General features: G+C 46.6%; 1 protein-coding gene across 3 annotated transcripts in view; it reads left to right on the top strand.

The window, feature by feature from the left end:
• CYSTM1 (cysteine rich transmembrane module containing 1) overlaps positions 1-20,280 on the top strand; it is a 58,111-nt gene that overhangs the window by 28,133 nt on the left and 9,698 nt on the right. For all 3 annotated transcript variants that reach the window (XM_089516287.1, XM_089516288.1, XM_089516289.1), the window contains exon 2: positions 4,267-4,511. In XM_089516287.1, coding sequence (XP_089372413.1) covers positions 4,286-4,511 — 226 coding nt within the window. In that variant the 5' untranslated portion in view covers positions 4,267-4,285. The remainder of the gene's footprint in view (positions 1-4,266; positions 4,512-20,280) is intronic.

Below are 20,280 nucleotides of genomic sequence, written 5' to 3'. Positions count from 1 at the left end.
CTTCTGCTCATACTGGCATGTTGCAGTAGATTAATGCTACAGCCTGAGTCGTTCCTCTTAAGCATTAGGGATAACTAGGGAAAATCATGATTTCTGTCATATTGCCTGGTGTTTTGCACCAGCTGGCTAGAATTGGACTTTGTGGCTCTTAACGTCTATTCCAGCTCCACTGCTCTGAACATTTTTGTTCCTAGGCCCCATTCATGATGGATTGACACCAGTTCACTCCTGCTATACTGTTTGACTATCAGTTCTGGCTGTTCTTGCCATCTCTCAATATCCTTGATACAGCTTCTACAGGACATCATGTCATGGGATACCATCCCCACAGGGACTTCTTTCAACCTGACAGTGTGGTATCCCTTCACTTTTACAATGCTGTGACTAGTGTTATTGGCATCATACCAGCCACTGTTGTTTTTCTTTCTCGTTTTCACCAAGATCTGCATGCTTCATGCTGATAGCCTGGAACATTACGCTCAGATACAGCGTGTCTTGTGTGCCACAACAATTGGATCTTGCGATCTCCTCTATTCTAGTCAGAAATTTGTTGTGACTTAATGAGATAATATTCCTCCTCTCTGGTGTCCACCGTTGCTCCAGGAATCATTGCTGGAGCTCTTCTCCAGTTCGATCTCATTAGGCTCTCTCTCTTTGAATGCACTTTTCAACCATCTCATTGTTGACCACAGATTGTCTTTTCATACTCTGTAAAGAGAACATTTAGCCCTAGACTAACTAGCATTCTAGGCTGTGTCTGCCACTGCCAGAATCTCCAAATCATGGCTTTGAGAGGCTTTATCAGGCTACTGCCTGTTTCCTACTTTCAAGATTCTTTGAATGACATGCCTCAAGTTTGAGGGCTTTGTAAGCCCCTCTTTCCTAAATACCAACATCCCGGCCTGTGCAGCCTTGCATTGTTGTGAGCTCTTTGCCCTTCATGTTGGATTCAATCCACCTTTTGGATTAGACAAGGTCTGTATACCAGACCTTCGTGCTTGGCATCTTCCAATAGCCGCTCACAGTAGTGAGATTCCTTATATTCCATGTCACTCACCTATTCGGTGGCTTTGGCATAATCTCCATTACCAAGAAATCTGTGCTATCTAGGTCAGGGTTTTTCCCTGCCCTTAGTTTACACCTGCCATTATTATGGACCATCAAAGTTTACCTACAGTCTGTGCAACATATGGTTAGTTGGCAAGCCTGTTTTTCTACCAATGGGCATGTTTCACCTGCATTGGTGACTGCTCCACTACATCTCAGTATTTCTACATGACTCTGTAGAGTCATTATGTCAGCGGGACTGTTCGTCCCCATGTTTGCATGCCCTTGGGATTGGTTTCCCACCTGGTGATTTTATTGGGGGTCAATATGCCTTTCTTGTGTGGCATGGCACTCCCACCTCCACTGACCTAAGCTTGCTAGTCTAACCCATTTGTGTGATTCGCAGAGACCACGAAGAAGAAGGACAGGTTGCTTACCTGTAACAGTATTTCTTCGAGTGGTCATCTGCGAATTCACACAAATCCCGCCCATCCTCCCCACACAGTCGTGCCCTGCCTCTCCTTCCGTCCTGGGCTGCTGCTACTCGGCGTCCATGGAACTGAGGGTTTAGGTGGGAAACCGACTGAAAAAGGCAGTTGGAGAGTGGAAGGGGCTACCGCCAAAATGCCTTCAATGTCTCCAAGAAGGTTCCGAAGCTAACTGTGCAGGCACAGAATAACAACCCATTTGTGTGAATTCGCAGATGACCACTCGAAGAAATACTGTTACAGGCAAGCAACCTGTCCTTCTTCATGAGATAGAAAGTAAATTCTCTCCTAGCCTATTGTAGAGTATATAATGTGAGAAATTAACACATTGTGGAACTTGGGTAGTTAGAGATCATAAGGTCACCATTGGGCACTGCCTGAATTATCCTGATGATATATGGCACTTTCTGTGCCTTTTTAAATCCCTCAGTCTAGTTGGAAAAAATATTATACACAATGCATTACTTCTTGCTTTATTTATAATACTTAATCTCAGATCAAATATTTTCCCCATGGTGGTTCTTTAGTTAAAAAGAGCACCCCTTTAGCTGAAACCAATGGTCAAGAGATTATAGGCATTTTAAAGAGATTATAAATGTAGACTTTTGGTTTTATGTTCAGCCTGTTTCCAATATGGTTGATTGGGGAAGGGATTTGGGAAAGTTGAGTATCTATTTTAATACAACACATATCTTGTTCTAATACTATATAAAAGTAAAATACACCAAAGATCCTATTACTATTTCAATATTTTTTTTTAAAAAAAGAGCAATGTTTTTGAGACACAGCAACAGAGGAGATATTTTCCCTCCATTTATTTTTCAGCATCAAGTACAGATAGTACAGAGGTGAACCAAGAGACCTGTCATACATATAGCAACTGATATAAATTACTTATTTAAAATTCAGCCATTAATTGAAGGCTTTATGACAGATTGCAAACAGTAGTGTACCGTGGATATATCATAGTTGGGGGAAAGTGAATTCTCTTTAATTAGTTTATAAGGAAAGGATGCTTAAATTTATCAAAGCAGATTTTTATGATGTAAATTCAGGAGTTGAAGATTGGTGTACAATTTTTGGTGAGGTGTTTATGTATTTTAAGTGTGTGTGTGTGTGTGTGTACTGATGGTTTGGAATCCTGTATGATCTTTACAATAAGTAAGCATCATAGTTACGGGGCTACACACTGAATCCCAGCACAACCCTCCCAATCCCCATCTGTAATAAATGGGAGGAGTCTTCCCCTGTTGCTCAGAAAGCAGGTGACTGCCATTTCCAGTGATCTCCATTGCGACAGGCAGGAACAGGATTCCTCTAGCCCTGTGGTGGTGAACCTATGGCATGCATGCTGTCTCTGGCACACAAAGCCATCTCTGAGAGCACACAGAGAGACAGGAGGGTGGGGCAAGAGGAGGAACAGGTGCATGCCTGTTCCTCCTCTTCCTCGCTCTCCCATACCATTAACTATCTTTATGGAAGTCCCCCCTAGCACCAGTGACACCCGGTGCAGGAACGCCTTTCAGTTTGGGCACTCAGTCTCTAAAAGGTTGGCCATCACTGCTTTAGCCATTTCCCCTTATGTTCGCATGAGTGGGGGTGGGAATGGCAACCTGAGCGATAGCAGAACAGACCCCCATTAATCACAGTAGTGGGCTAATGCCCAGTAAATAGGGATTGGGGAACTGTCAGGTTTCCTAGAGGCTATATAGGGACCGTGAATGCGTAACAGTCGAAGTTATGAGTTTGTAATTATGCCACAGGAGCCCAGCCATAGTAGATCATTTTTTTGTGATTATACATAAATTATGGATGTCATTTTTAGTTTTTAAATTTCAAATTTTCACAGTCTTTTTTAAAAAACACCTGTAAATACAGTAGTAGTTGTTGGAATGAGAGCGCCTTGATCTTTCGCTCCAGAAAAAGAAATTCAATTGATTCCCACCCCACATTTGAAAATAATTGCCACTGGGCTTGCACTATAACCATATTTGAAGACCAGCTATGCATGTATGGTCCCCTCCCAAATTTTTAAACATTTTGGTAGCATTTCCCTCATATTGATCAACATTCCCTCATACAAGATGAGTATCTCTCATCTGTATGAGAATTTTAAATGGGCTTAAAAGCTGTTTCATAATAAAGGTAGTATCCCTGTTAGAATACGTTTTTTGCCTGAATAGTCAAGTAGCCAACCTCAATAGTATTTGAAGCTGGGATGAAAGAAAGCCTGCAGTATTTGCAATGTTTGGTTGTACCAAGATAATGTATGTGTACTGCTTAGGAATAGGATACAATCATGATTGTGGTGTGTGGTGCGATGGGAGGGGATGGATTCTCCAGATTATTCACCACAGAACGATGTTCAATTAAATATTACGGCAGTGCAAAAAATAGTGCTTTATGTTTATGTTGGCCACCAACTCAGTGACTTGGCTTTTCAATGTGGACAACACCGACTTCTTTCATAGGGCTTCAGGTGGAGAGGTTATTTTGTCCTACTTTGCACTGGAAATAGTTCTGTTTAGAGAGGTCCTCTATTTGAAGGGCTGTCCAGTCCACATTTGTCCCCTAGTACAGAGTCCTTTAATTTTGCCCTGTACAGCTCCAAACTACTTAATCAAGATTAAGCAATCCATATGTGGAAGATGGTATAGAAATGAATAATAATGCATTTTTTTTTGGTGGCAATTTAAAAAAGTCAAAATAACATCCATCTCTGTATTCTTAGGAAACACTTGGCATTCTACATGAACTACGAAAATCCTCCACCCTATCCTGGCCCACAGCAAGCTGCCCCATACCCACCATATGCCCAGCAACCAGTTGGACCACCGGGTCCTGACGCATACCCTGGCTACCCACCAGGACCACCAGGGGGCCCAGGGCCAGGCTACCAAGGCTATCCACAGTATGGGTGGCAAAATGCTCCTCCACCTCCAGGACCAGTCTATGCAGATGGGCCTAAAAATACAGGTAATGTCTAATGCGTTTGTGTAACTGTGCTGGGTTTATGACTTTTCCTTCTGTTACAGGACTAAGTGTTTTTAAATCTACCCCATGCACTCCATAGAAAAGAACCTAGTAACAACCTGAGAAGGCAATCCTCATACTTCCTATACTTTTCTTTGTGCTGTCAGCTCTTTTGAAAGCAGAGGAAATTTTTAGTATGCATCTTCTCACCTCTGGCTTTTTGCCACCCATTTGATTTTTTTTTAAGTTTTAAGAAAAGTTACCTTTCTAATATAGGAACTTGCTGAGCAACTGTAGATTAAATTTCAGCCATTTTTTTTTTAAAAAAAAGTCTTTTAGGAAAACTTTTGAATAGTTTTCCACTATTATTCTGGCACATATTTTGTTGGTCCTATTACTTTATTTTCATAGGTCCGTATCATCTATCTATCTGAATTGTAATGGCATCTTTTCCCCCAATTTTCTTCTCGTATCTTTGGAACTAATATTTTATATTAAAGCCACTACCTATTTCAAAATTGTCAGTTCTTCAACGTAGTGTATCTTAGAATATCTAGATAATTTAGATCTGTTGTTCTGAACCATTGCCCCTCTAGACATTTGCATTTCAATTTCCAGAATCCTTTAGAAGCATATCCAGTGGACAGGGTTTCTGGGAGTTGAGATCCAAAACATTTGGAGGGCCAAAGATTCAGAACCACTGACTCAGATTCTAGTGAAATTATGCTCAGTTATGTTTAGTTTTACAGCAGAATGCTTTGTCCTGGCAGATTACCTTTTAGGCTTTGTGATAAGGAAGGTTAAATTAATTCTAATAGCAGTGTAATTATTTTAACTACAATGGCCAGATAGTGACATATCTCTGGTGGGCTAACTGAACTGTCTGCCATGATCCATCACCAAGAAGGTCACCTGAAAATAACTCTTGATGGCTGAAAGCTGTGAAGAGCAGAAAGGGGGTGCTGGTAGAAGGGAGAAATTGATTAAATCACCTTCCAGGTGCTTGCCCTGTCTCCACCTTTCATGAGGTAGAGAGGAACAAACTACATCCATCATGCCCCTGACACAGAAGTGCTGAGCTGCCCAGCATCTAAAAAAACACAGTAGGAGAGACCACTGCTCTGTGTCCCAGGAGAGAAAGACAGACAGACATGTCCTGGGAACAGACAACGAAGGAAAGAAAATCAGCTAACCATTTGTTCTCTGCCTTCTTTAGAACCAAGTAACATGTTATCCATAATAATGTAATGGCTTCAGAACTTTATACCTTTTAAATCCCTTTTAAATGTAACAAATATTGTTTACCTTTTACTTAAAATGTTGATGTTGGAAAGTGATTATTGTGGAGGTTAAAATCATTTTTGCATCTTTTAAAAAATTACTACTCAAAAAATGACTACAGTGAAAGTCTTCTGTTAATAACATGATATTCAAAACAGTCAGAAATGTGAATGGACTGCAGACATTCCAAGCCTTTTTCTTCTTCCTCTGGTGCTGCTTGTCCTCTCCTTGCTGCAGAGTGAGACTATGGAGTGAGTCTCCAGCCAGCACTGCCAGCCTGGCTGCTGCAGGAAGGCACCAACATCAGACACAGCTTTGCAGTGAGGAGGAGTGACACCAGGGGGAGGGGACAGACTCATTGCAGGTCTCTTGCCTGGGATTTACTAAAATCTAGAGGCTGACCATGCCAGGAAAGCTACACATTTTCCTGTTACGTATATATGCACCCCATTTAATTATTGATTACATAGCAGAGCCCTTCCTCCAGTCCATCTGGTGCCATCTGACCATGGAGAGAGAGATGCAGGCCCAGCTGCATCAGGCCTGGCCTAGATTAAGAAGTAGAGCCCTCCCTCTAGTCCATCTACCTTGGTCCAGGCCTCAGAGGGAGAGAAGAAATGTTGGACCTGATCCCCTTCCCCATCACCATTCTCTTTTCCTTTTAGGTCATGTCTTTTTGGATTGTAAGCGTGAGGGTAGGGAACTGTCTAAATAAATATAATAATAATTGTATGCCACTTTGAGAGCCTTTAGGGCTGAAGGGCAGGGTATAAGTACTGTTTAATAATAATAGTAATAATAATAATAATAATAATAATAATAATAATAATAATAATAATGTTATGTGCTTTAAAGCTGATTCCAACCTTTGGTGACCCTATTCTAGTGTTTTCTTGGCCAGATTTGTTCAACGGTTTGCCATTTCCTTCCTCTGAAGCTGAGAGACTGTCACTTGCCCAATGGCACTCAGTAGGTTTCCATGATTGAAGGAAGATTCAAATTCTGGTCTGCTAAAGTCCTGTTCCAGCAGTCAATACATGATACCACATTTGCTCTTGGTTATTTTACCTGTTCTTTAAATTGGATAGTACAGTAAGAAAAGTGGGAAAGCCACAAAAATAAACACTTTCAGCTCAAAATAATATTCTGCCCTTTCTGAAATGTATCTCACAAGAACTGCAGGCAGAAAGTTTGTCCCCAGTTTTAACAACTATGAGGATATTCCACATTCCGCACTGTTTTCCTCACACACATTGCTTAGCTGTTGTATGTTCTTCAGAGACTTGCTAAACTTTGCAGTGGATCCTTTCAATTGAACTGCACAAGACCTACATAGTTTTGTAGATTTGGATAAAGATATTAAATTACGTTTTTCTTTATTTTCTTCCAACTCTCTTCTTTAATGACCTTGATGTAACAGTAACAGGTTGCTGTTAAAAAGTTTTATGCATCATCTAAATGTAAAACTACATGTCTAAGGTGTGGTGCGGCTTACACCCTTCAGGCTCTCAGATTTACATACTATCTCTAGTGGCTTAAGACGGTAGGAAGTGCAGATGATAAAGTGCAGGTAGCTTTTAGAGTAAAATCAAAGTTCTTTCAGGCTCTAGAAACATTTCTTGTCATTGTGGCCTTTGCCTTTGGCTACTTAAAATTTTAGTTATAAGTTCCATGTTTATTAAAAATATGAAGGGTGAATGGCAGCTCCCCAGATCTGGTTCTGGTTTGCTGTGTCTATTCCATGGCAGAACAGTAAAAACAAACAAACAAAAACAACATCTAAATTGTCTGGCAGCTTTTCCCTTTAATGGTTTACTCTCTAAATGGCCACAATGCATGAATTGAATGCTAGTCAAAGAGTTAATTAACCGTAGGCAGTATTACTAGTGCGTTGAGATTTTCCTGTGGGTATTTTAAAAAGTGGGGTGTGGGAGGAATCTGATTAATCTCAAATAGATCATGAAGTCTCAACTTCTGTAAGTGAATATATGAAAATTAGGCAACATGTAAATTTGTTCAGGTTGTTTGCCTATTCTGCACAAGGCTCACCTGAAACACGATGGTTGCATAATAATGGAACCTCCTGGATTGTACCTGCAGGCCCCTAAGCTGAAGATCTTTTGTTTGTAAGGAAACAGTGATTCTCCTGTTTTGAATTCCATGAAGCCATAAATGATTCTTTGTGAGCAGGTATGAAGGGGAAAGGGTTGGCATATCTTTCTTTCTGCAGAGGTACACCATTTTGTGGCCTTTTGTAAGGCAGGTTTGGAGGGACTGTGATGCCACTGGCTCCAGTTGGATGTTTCTGTCATTGTACCCCACAAGAGCATGCATGTGTGTGTTTAGACTAAATGGTAGGTGGTTCAAAATGGGTGAATATAACTGAAAGTGGAGCTTTTGCTCTTGAAACATTGTTGGTGGCTGTTCCTATCATTTTACTGGCCCCCCAAAGACTATTCTCTTCCTTGACTCCTTGTGCCCTAGATTTTCAAGGCCTCCTGCCTGTTTTCTCTGTCAGATTCCTTGTTCAGCAGCACCACTGGGGGAACTTAGTTTGGGCATGTCTTTTTCCATGGGAGTTACTGCCTGATTGCTGTTCTCTTTACATTATCTGTGTAAAGAGCCATCCTATGGCTTTTAGTATTTTCTGGAGGATGATCAAGTCACATCTCTACTTCTATAACCAGGGCAATTTTTATTCAATGCCCAGTCTAAGTGCCCACCTGAAATGCATGTTTGGAGTGTCTCCTCACTGTCTAAGTCTGTTCAAGATTAAGCTGCAAATCATTTGTCTTTTACTCTTTGCTTCCCACATCCAGACAGTTGCCAGTCATTGTCTTCCAGCCATTGGCCTCTCCTCTTATCAAGGAACATGACAACAATCTTTGTGGCCTGTCTCTCTCAACTTGCTGTCTCTCTCAACTTCTTCACCCCAAATCACTTCTCTACATACAGACTATATGAGGGCCTGCTTTCAGTGCCTGCACTGACAGTGCTCAACACAAAGACCTTTAAGCCTATTTGATAGTCTTTCTCATCCTGATAGATCCATGCTCTTGACTTTCATTCCTCAGCGGCGCTCAGTGTCTTCTCTTTGCCTGATTGTGTATGTGATTCACTATCTTCCCTTCTAAAGATTACTATTAAAACTCAGATTTCTTAACCCTTAATCTCCACGCCTGGGTCTGTGTAAATGCAATTACTCGTGGGCATGAAAAATATTTACCATTATTATCCTTGCATCTTCTAACTTTTCTGTTCAGTCAAAATCTAGTATGTCAACACGTGGTAGAGGGACCTCTTGGCACAGTGTAACTGAAGGCATGGCAATCATAATAGCCTCCTTTTTACGTTTATATCTGGGTAGAGGTACTTAATGGCATTACTTCAACAACATCGGAAGACCTGGTCAGACAATACAACTGAAAAGAGGTTTAGAATATGGTCATTTAGTACATTCAAATCATGCTCACACAGTGGACTGAATGCAGAACTGTGTAGGAGGTTTGGGGGTGGCTAGCCACAAAGTTTAAAAATTCAGTAAAACCTACATGATGTATCCATCAGCACATAACATCCAGAATTTATAAACCTTTTACCTCACATTCTCTGACTTCTTCATTTTAAATTAAACTCTTGGTTTCTTCACCTGCCTTACAGACTTAAACATTCCTCTTTGCAACTGGTGTATCACATATCAAACCAAGCACTTTTTGAAGCAAAAATTTCACTCTGAGCAAAACATTCTTTCAATCCCCAATTTTCGCCTCGCCAAGAGCAAAATCCTCCCCTCCAAACCAATATTTCTTCTTCGTGGTCTCTGCGAATCATACAAATGGGTTTCACTGCGCCTGCGCAGTGCTGCTCGGAACCTTCTGGAATCACTGGGCAGAGTTAACTCTGCAACATATTGAAACTTTTTGGCGGTAACTCCGCCCACCCGTTATAAGGCCCCTGCCTTCCCGCTCTTTTCCCCAGTTCCTTTTTTCCGCCGCGCTAGCTGCTTCAGGGAACTTTCGCTTGCTTCGCTTGCTGGAATCACTTTCGTTTTTGACCTCGGACTGTATCTTGACCATTCTTTGTCTCCCGCCCCTGGTAACTTCGGACCTTCGGACTGCTGACCTCACTTCGGATCTCCCTTTGGCTTGACGTTTTTGAAGATGCCTGCGCCTTTCAAAAAGTGCGACATCTGCAAGGGCAAGGTGCCCGTTCAAGACCCGCACTCCTCCTGCTTGCTGTGCCTTGGACCCAGCCATGATCCCAAGGCTTGCACGCTCTGCGGATCCCTCTCCACTCAGGCCCGTAAGAACCGTGAGTCCCGGCTCACGTCGGCGATCGCTCTGGGAAAAGTGCAGGAGGGAGGTTCACGGTCCTCTTCTGTCCCGCCTCTGGCGCCCCCCTGCTTCGTCGTCCCGGGCAAGTGTCTCCAGCGTGGGATCGGGGAGAGTAGCCGTCCCCAGTGTGGTGTGCGTCCCGGCCGGGACCCCTTCCACCACCTCCGATGTGGCCCGTGGCTCCAAACCGCCCAGCGCCACCGACAAGCCCTCCAAACGCCCCCAGAAGTCATCGGGTGCTGAGGGTACCGAACGGGCCTCCAAGCCGAAGAAGGTATCGGGGGGCTCCCGTTCGAAGGAGGCTACCGAGCCTAAGGTCCATCTGGCCTCGCCTTCCTCCTCTAAGGCGTCCAAGACATCGCGCCATGCGGCACCGAAGGACGGGACCGAGCCGGTGCAAGGGACGAGGTCACCGAGGCCTTCGTCGTCGACAGCGGCTGCTGTCATCCTGGACCTCCCGGACAACCCATTCTTCCCATCCGAGGAGCCTCCCAAGCATGGGAAGAAGAGGCGCCATGAGGAGGCTGGACGTGACCCTGCCCCTAAAAAGGCAAAGTCCTCCAAGGATCGGACCGTTACCGACCTACCGGGACCGAAGGAGAAGAAGCGCTCCCCCTCCAAACAGGCTCGCGCCTCCGCTCCATCAGCTCCCCGTGACCAAGAACCGACGCTGGACCGAGGGACCCCGGTACCGGTCACGCCTCTGCCTCCTCCGACCATGGATTTCATCCACGGTACGGATGATACCGCACCTCCTCGCTCCCCGGAGCACCGGTCGCCCTCTCGCTCGGCAGCTCAAGATGAGGACGACTTGCCCCACGGACAAGACGTTCCGGACCTCTTCTACGACATGCAGTCGCGCCGCTACTACATGTCGGTCCCGGAGGACAGAGCCTTGAGGGAGTTCACCAAACTGAACCCCCCTCCCGCTGACCGGCCTCACCCTTCCACGTCGGTTCCGACCGTGTCTGTCTACGAGAGGTCGTCGACTCCACCCCGTAGACGTGAGAGGTCGCTGTCTCCGCCCCGTCGGCGCTCCCGTTCTTCGGTTGACTTCGCTCCAACCCGCCCGAGATCCCAGGTCAAGGTGACGGATCCCCTCTCTTCCGACCTGGACTCTGAAGACGAGCCGCTGCTACCCTCGGAGGCACCCTCGGACGAGGATGTCCTCTCAGGCTCGGCCTCCCCCCAGAGGATGCACAACCCGGAGCCATCTTCGCCGTCGGACGATGTCAGGTCCTTCACGGAGCACGTGATCAGGATGGCGAGGGCCCTCGACATCGAGCTCGCATCCGCAGTCGACGACGCCGAGGACCCGGTTGAGCGTCGGGTGCATGGTCGAGTCCCCACTCCGCCGTGCCTGCCTCTCCTTCCCTCCCTTCAGACCATCGTGAAGAGGTCCTGGGACTCTCCGGCCGCCCTTTCGGCTCCCTCCCGCAAGGTGGAGTCACTTTATAGGGTCGCCCCGGCGAGTTGTCCTTGGTTGGCCGAGCATCCCCGGCCCAACTCTGCCATCGTCGAGGGAGCCCAACACAGCTTCGTCCCGAAGCAGGCCACTTCCCCTGTCGACCGCGAGGCCAAAAAGGTGGACGGACTGGCCAAGAAGGCGTACTCGGCTTCGGCGCTTGGGGTCAAGGCCGCCAACTACACCGCGTGCATGGGGGCCTACATCCAGACCCTCATGGAGCGGATCTCCCCCCCTCGTTCCAGATGTCCCAGACGACGTCCAGAGGCAGCTGGTGGAGATCAGGGACGAGGCGCACTCCATTGGAAGCTGGCTAATCACCACTTCCAGGAACCTGGTGGACTGCTCCGGGAGGGCCATGTCAGCTTCCATGGCTCTTCGGCGCCATGCTTGGCTGAGGGCCTCCGACCTCAACCCGACCGTCAGGGCTGCCATCGAGGACATGCCGATCGACGGGACCGGCCTCTTCCACGCCGAGACCGACGACCGCCTAAACCGCAAGTTTAGGATGAAAGCGGCGGCAAAGAAGCACGGCATGTCCTCCGCACCGGCTTCTCCCTTCCGGAAGCGCCAACGCCCGTGGCAGCCACAAGGTCAGTCACAGGGGACCTTCTCCCGGGACCGACAGCCCCAACAGCAGGGCTCTCAGAGGCAGCGCTTCCCCTCGCAGTCTTCCTCCTCCTCTGGCCGTCGTAACTTCCCGCCTCGGTACCGCAAGTCCCGCCGGCAGGACACCGACCAGGGGAAGAAGAGAGCTTGAAGGGACGCAGCGCGCTTCGTCTCCCCTTCACCCCTCTTCTTCTTGGACATCTTGAGGCCCTATGTTAACACCTGGGCCTCTATAACATCGGACTCGTGGGTTCTCGACATTGTCCGTAGGGGTTATGCCCTCGAGTTCCAAGAGCTCCCTCCAACTGGAGCCTTCATGTCCACTCCCCCCTCGGACACCCTTCTCGACGAAGTGCGCACCTTGCTTGCAAAGGGGGCAATCTCCTCCTTGCCTCCCGACCAGTGTTCTCGGGCCTTTTTTTCCAGGTACTTCACGGTACCGAAAGCGGATGGGGGCATCAGGCCCATCCTGGACTTGAGACAATTGAACTTGTTCCTTGACTACCGTCGCTTTCGAATGGTAACCTTGGCCTCCATTCTACCTCTGCTCCACCAGGGTCTGTGGTTCGCGACCGTCGACTTGAAGGATGCCTACTTCCACATCGGTATCCGACAGTCCCACCGGAGATTCCTCGCCTTCGCTGTCGGCCCCGATTCATACCACTACAACGTGCTCCCTTTCGGCCTGGCCACGGCTCCGCGGGTCTTCACGAAGTGCATGGCGCCGGTGGTGGCATACCTTCATCAGAAGGGCTTCATGGTTTTTCCCTACCTGGACGACTGGCTGTTTGCAGCCGAATCCCAAGACGAGCTGCGGGAGGCAGTCTCATTCGCCTTGCACCTCCTGGACTCCCTCGGACTGGTCGTCAACAAGGAAAAGTCCCACTTTACGCCGACCAGGCAGGTCAAGTTCATCGGTGCCGTCCTCGACTCCGAAAACTGCCTAGCTCTCCTCCCTCCGGATCGGTTTCAGGCCCTGACAACATCCCTCAGGCCGTGCATCTCCCACAGAAGGGTGAGAGCCAGAGATGTCCAAGTCGCTATGGGCCACATGGCGTCGACGACATTCGTCACCCCCTGGGCAAGACTTCGTCTTCGACCCCTCCAAGCCTGGTTCCTCTCCGTCTTCTCCCCGTTGGAGGATCCGCCTTCGAAGTGGCTCACGGTACCGAGACCGGTGGTGGCTTCCCTCAGATGGTGGCTAGACAGTTCCAACGTCTGCACCGGGATGTCCTTCCATCAGCCCCAGGCTCAGTTGACCCTGACAACCGATGCATCCCTGGAGGGGTGGGGCGCCCACCTGCTCGACCTGGTCGTCAAGGACAGGTGGTCCACACAGGACAAGCGCCTCCACATCAACGCCTTGGAAATGCTTGCTGTGGAAAAGGCTTTGAGAGCGTTCGAGTTTGCGGTCTCGGGAAGGGTGGTCCTCCTCAGGACGGACAACACCACCGTGATGTACTACATCAACAAGCAAGGTGGTACCAGATCCAGGACCTTGCTCGATCTCACACTCCGCATCTGGGATTGGTGCATCCAGAGACGCGTTCTCCTCCAAGCGATTCACCTTCCCGGAGAGGACAACGAGCTGGCAGACCGCCTCAGCAGATCTTCTTCGGTATGCCACGAGTGGAGGCTCCATCCCGAGACGGTCAGCGACCTCTTCGATCGGTGGGGAACCCCCCGGATCGACCTCTTCGCGACCAGCTGGAACAGCCACTGTCCCCAGTTCTGCTCCAGGAAACGAATGGACGGATCCCTCGGAGACGCATTCGCGTTCCTTTGGACGGGAGAGCTCCTCTACGCTTTCCCTCCGTTCCCTCTCATCATCAGGGTGGTGTCCAAGATGGCTACGGACCGCTCGCACGCGATCCTCATCACCCCGTGGTGGCCGAGACAGCCGTGGTTCGCCTCCCTTCTCCACCTCTCCAAGAGATGCTTCCTCCGTCTCGACCCTCGCCCGGACCTGCTTTCGATCCAGGACGGCCGGATTCTCCACCCCGACATCGAGAGCCTGCCGCTGGTGGCCTGGAGGATTCGGCGCTGACTACCTTGCCGGAATCGGTGAGGGCAGTGATCCTGGCTGCGAGGAAACCTTCCACCCAGCGCTCCTATGCCCTGAAATGGAGGAGATTTTGCCTCTTCCTTAACCAGAAGGGCTTGTCTCCTGCACAGGTGTCCACTCCAGTGGTGTTGGAGTTCCTGATGGCACTTTTGGATGGAGGGCTGTCTCTCACATCCATCAAATGCTACCTGTCTGCCATCTGTGCCAAGTACCAGTTCGGGGGGAGGGTTTCTTTCTTCAAGGACCCCTTGGTGAAGGGGTTCCTGAAGGGTTGTGCAAACCTTTACCCTCCTGTGTCGGTACCTACGCCGGCTTGGAGTTTGGAGTCGGTATTGTCCGCCCTCCAATCCAAGCCCTTTGAACCGATGGCCACAGCGGACTTGAGACTATTGACTTGGAAAACCGCTTTTCTTGTGGCCATCACCTCTGCCCGCCGTGCGGGCGAACTCTGTGCTTTACGTAGGGACCAACCATTTCTGAGGTTCCACAAGGACAAGGTGGTCCTCCGGCCGGACATTACCTTCCTGCCTAAGGTAGTGTCTGCTTTTCACATGTGCCAGGACATTGTGTTGCCCACTCTCGCATCCAATCCTACATCGGATGAGGAGCGACGCCTGCACTCTCTTGATGTCAGGAGGGCACTAGCCTTCTACCTGGACAGAACTGCGGCCTTCAGTCGGTCCGAGAGACTCTTCCAGTGCTACTCGGTACCGAAGAGGGGGTTGCCTGTGTCTGCGCAGAGATTGTCCAAATGGGTGGCTGGTACCATCCGCCTCTGCTATGAACTGATAGGCAAGCCTCTCCCTGGCAGGGTTCGGTCTCACTCCACAAGGGCAATGTCAGCGTCCTCCGCATTCCTCTCGGGGATTCCTTTGGAGGATGTCTGTAAGGCTGCTGTCTGGTCCCAACCACTGACTTTTATTAAGCACTATAGGTTGGACACCAGGGCCATCCGAGACGCAGCTTTCGGGAGGGCTGTGTTGGTTTCAGGGTTACACTGATTGCACTACTGATGCTTATGCTTCAGCATTTATGTATACAATGTCACTGTTTTACAGTCTGTTGAATGTTGTTTGCACAAATTCATTGGAACTGGTCTTGCACGACCGTGTGTCCTCTTCTCAGGTTTAGCAATGTTGTTGCTATGTTTGGTTCGTGCAAGAACAAAAAGACTGACTCCTTTTATGGTTCAAGGTGTTTATTGTTGTAATAAATGTACCTTTGGTTTACCATAGCTTTGGTCTCAGGACACTCCCTCCGCCGCATACCTTAGCTTGTCAGTCTAAACCCATTTGTATGATTCGCAGAGACCACGAAGAAGAAGGACAGGTTGCTTACCTGTAACAGTATTTCTTCGAGTGGTCATCTGCGAATACATACAAATCCCACCCGTCCGTCCCCTCAGTGTCCTGCTCTTATTGGCTCTCTTCCTTCGCCTGCTTGGCGGAAAAATTGCGGAACTGGGGAAAAGAGCGGGAAGGCAGGGGCCTTATAACGGGTGGGCGGAGTTACCGCCAAAAAGTTTCAATATGTTGCAGAGTTAACTCTGCCCAGTGATTCCAGAAGGTTCCGAGCAGCACTGCGCAGGCGCAGTGAAACCCATTTGTATGTATTCGCAGATGACCACTCGAAGAAATACTGTTACAGGTAAGCAACCTGTCCTTCTCAGTTCTCCATGTCCCAACACAGTTCTTCTGGGACAACATAATGTCCAGTGTCACCAACCTACAGTGATTGTCAATAGCCAGCACCCACTCTCCCTCTGGGGGATGTTCATTTGCAACATCAAAGCCCATGTTGTAGACTCTGATCTCTCCATGCTCTGCATCTGAAAGGAGTAACCCACCAAGGAGCAATCATTTGTTTAAACCAAGTGGTGCTGTTGATGCAGTGGGTATGGATCTCTTTTCTTCTTTTTGAACCATAAAGATCAGCTGGCTTTTTAAAACAGAGAGAACATTCTTGTAGCTATCATAATTTGAGGCAACTCACTGCTTTCCACGGGTGACCAGACAAAATAATTATATAGAATTGTAGGAGAAGGATATAAAGAGCCCACGGGAACCTGTTCTCTAAGACCATGGTATGCTGATCAACTTACATATAATTGTACATGTTCACTCCTTTATGACTACAACATCAGGTGCTGAGCTGCATGTGTGAATGACAGTGATCTCATACAAGTCAGAACAGAGAGCTCTGATGTACTTTCATATCACTTCCAACTTCATAGTGAATAGCGTTCACAGATTCTGCTGAGACGTAAAACATGAACATGACATTGTGAGTGACCTCTGGACAGGAGAATTCAGGTTGTTTGGGCACAGCTTCACAGAGAGCAACCGGAACAATTCTTGTTATGAACAGGCAGTCATGTACACCTGCAGAAAGTGCTAAAGAAGCAGTGGACTTTGCTCCCTTCTCCTGTGTTTGTCACTGTTCCATTTAGTAGAGAAAGTCCAACCTTAGGCACAGCTAGTTGCTTTTTTAAGTTGTTGTCTGGTATCTCAGGAATATATTAGCACAACAGCTTCTTGTAATAGTATTTGAAATTAGAGGGTTTTTTAACATGTAGAAACATAAGACGCGATCCTCCATCAGAAGAAGTATATCACTCTCCTTCTAAGCAATGCAGTCTCCCCAACACAGACATTTCTGTGTTGTTGAAGTGGAGAATGAGTGGCCATGCAACCTGCTGTTGTCTTGTAGGTGGACATGCTGTGGGCAAGATCTCTGCTGATGTCATTCTTTCACACACTCATGCTTCCTTGATGTTTTTCTGACATTTTACCAGCGCTTACCCCACGGTAAGCGCTGGTATGAAAATCTTCATTGTCAGGAATTAAATTAACAACACATTAAATGTGTTGTGGATAGGGAAAGAGATTCATACCTAAAAAACCAGTTTTATTGTTATAGTGATAATTGTTATCCTGTATTATGGCATTGTTATTACCTTATGGACTGTTCTAAATAGAAAACAATAGAATGCTTTGAAATACAGTGCACCCACATCATATGTGGCTTTTAGCATACGCTGAAAGCCGCGCAGGGAGAAGGGTGGTGTGTCCCATAGGTATGTGCCTGTGGCGCATGCGCGCCACTGCATGCACGAGCCCCATTCATTTAAATGGGTCTCGAGCATAGGCGGTATTTGCTTTACGCGGGGGAGTCCAGAACGGATAAAGCAAGGGCACACTGTATATGTGTCTCTTTTCATTCATGAGATTTTATAGATAAGGGTAAAATCTGTGTCAGATTTCATTACAAAGGTGAAGAACCATTTTGGCTCAAAAGGCAGCTCCTATGGTTGGTTAGCAGTAGGTCTGCACACATTATGGCTACAGATGCTCCAGTGTTTGAAAATACACCAGCGGCATGCATATTCCTCAGCCTAATAGATGAAAAACGATATGACTCTCCTTCTGTTTTTCACTTATCCAAATTTTGTAGTGCAGTTCTTTAATAATAAAAAATGCATATATTAGCATGCATACGAAAACATGTACAAATATGTACATGTGTGCATACAGTGGGAAATTCACATTTTCTCCACTGTATGAACCTCTGTGCATATTTTCCCAAGCATATACATAAAAGGAAACCTATAAAAATGTGAATTTTTATGTGGGCCTGTTGCTAAGCAAGTTTTTAAACTGATATGGTGCATTGGGCCTTTGGCATCTGCTGAGGTTTGTTCCAGGACTCCCTGTAGATACTAAAATCTGTGGATGTTCAAGTCCCATTAAATACAGTGGATAGTAAAATGATGTTGCTTATAAAATGGTAAAATCAAGGTTTTCTTTTTTGGAATTTATATATATTTTTGAATATGTTCAAATCATGGATGCTTGAATCTGTGGATACGGAAGGTTGACTGTAATAGGATGAAAAGTACTTATGCTTCTAGAAGCTTTAAAACAAAAACAAAAAAAATTAGTCAATTCTTAGAGGTGTCAAGCCAGAAAAGCCCTGGAAATGAAAGACTTAGCAGTCTTGGGTGCGTCTGCCCATCACACTCTGATAAGGCCTTGACTATGACTGCTTGTTAATTTTATCTATTTAAAATATTATTGTACCACTTACATTATCTAAATTCAAACAGTGGCACAGGTTAGCAGTGAAAAACACACACCCCTTGAATAGAGGAGTCACTGAGCTTTCTTTCAAATGCCATTATTTTATGTTCACTACACGAAAACGTTGGTTGTCTATTGAATAAGGTGGCTTAATGCTGCATGTAAGAACAGTTCTGAAAGGCCTTAGAAGACTGACCAATATTTATAATATCTTCTTTATATCAGAATTGGGAAATGTTCCCTTTTTTGGATGGCAACTTGTGGCATCTTCTCGCTTGCATGGTTGTGGGATTTGGGGAGTTGTCATCCAAAATGGACAATATAGATGGAGAAAAAAAATGTTCATACCAGTCCTATTACTGAGGCTTGCCCACAGAACTGATGGTAATATTTGATAAATGATTCCTCTCCATTTTAGGCAAGCAGCTGACTTTGATCCAAGAGCATACTGGCTTGCTCCCTATGATGGTTTAAGATGGTCCATCTTCCTATATGCATTAATGTAACTTTGCACAGTTCAAAGTAAAAGACCTCAACAATTCATTTTTTCCATAAAGTTAATCAGTAACTAATTATCTGCACAGGCAGAAACGAAATTTGCGTACCTAAGATAAAGGTGGCTATAGTAAGACAAAGGTAATGCATTTCCTTTTAAAATAAAGCCTGTGCATGTTGTTTGCACTGTACGGGTTGGCACTTGGCGTCAGTGTCCACACCCATAGATGATAAAGCAGTGTTCTCCTTGACCTGCAGTACATAGGATAACAAGATCCTAAGATGGTGGTACCTCAGGTTTTTTCTTTTGAAGATTCTAGATGATTTGCTTCTGAAGTGGCTCTATCCATCTATATAGGGCTCAGGACTCCTGCTGCTGCCCAGAGAGTATGGGAAAAGCTTGTACAGTGTGTTTACAGAGAACAGTCTGTGATCTCACAAAACATGAAAGCCTATAAGGCATGTGAATATTGGCATGAATGTTGGCAGATTCTCACGATTGACAAAAACTGGAAAAGCATGCTGGGAGGGGGGGGAATAGAAAAAATGTCTCCTACCTTGCACAGTAGCTGCATTTGCTTTGGACATGGTCCAAAAGAAAACCAACAACAGTGTGGTGATGATGTGATGGGAAGGTTGCGAGCTGAACTTCACAATTCTTGTGGGATTCTATTCCACAAGCAGTAAATGAAATTACTACATTTCTGCCAGTTGTACTAGTACAGTAGTAGCTTAGTCAGAAACCAAAATTTGAATCCACTATACAGCGCGCCCGCGCCATACGCGGCCTTGAGCATACGCGCTCAAGCCGCGGGGCGGAAGGGGCGGCGCATCCCATTCAATTGAATGGGCGCGCGCGCCCGTTGCGCCCCGCGCCGCCGCGCCACCACGCACGAGCCCCATTGTTTCCAATGGGGCTCGAGCATAGGCGGAATTCGCCTTACACGGAGGGATCCGGAACGGATCCCCCGCGTAAGGCGAGGACGGACTGTAAAATGGTTGCTAACTAGTGTTCTTTCAACTTCCTTCTGTTTTTTTTACCAAACATAAGGCTAAACTCATGAATGCTGGGACTGGAACAGATGGGGACAGCATGTGAGGCACTATTTGGAGTGGGGTTGGCATGCTCATCCCATGCTTAGCAGTCACACATTCATCCCAGTGCTTGAACAGGACTAGACAACCAGCGCTAGATAAAGAATGTGGCAATGTTTGCTTGTTGGATCATCTTGCAAGCCGGTGCCTTCCTTGTGCCTAGTGGATGAGGATCCAAAAATCGGGCAGTTGGACTTGATCTGGGAGATCCGGATTTGATCCTCTTTATCTGGCCTAGAATTAGTTGCCATTTAGTTTCACTTAGAAGATAACAGTGATCTCCATGTCTTTTCTCAGCAAAATACAGCAAACATCAGAGGACATTTGGGTAATTAAAGAACTACAGTAT

This window comes from Sceloporus occidentalis, unplaced genomic scaffold (genome assembly GCF_023333645.1).
Source record: "Sceloporus occidentalis isolate IW3139 unplaced genomic scaffold, rSceOcc1.0.p SCAF_3, whole genome shotgun sequence".
NCBI classification, from domain to species: domain Eukaryota; kingdom Metazoa; phylum Chordata; class Lepidosauria; order Squamata; family Phrynosomatidae; genus Sceloporus; species Sceloporus occidentalis.
Note: the sequence above shows the minus strand (reverse complement) of the source record. Positions and strands in the feature narration are given on the sequence as shown.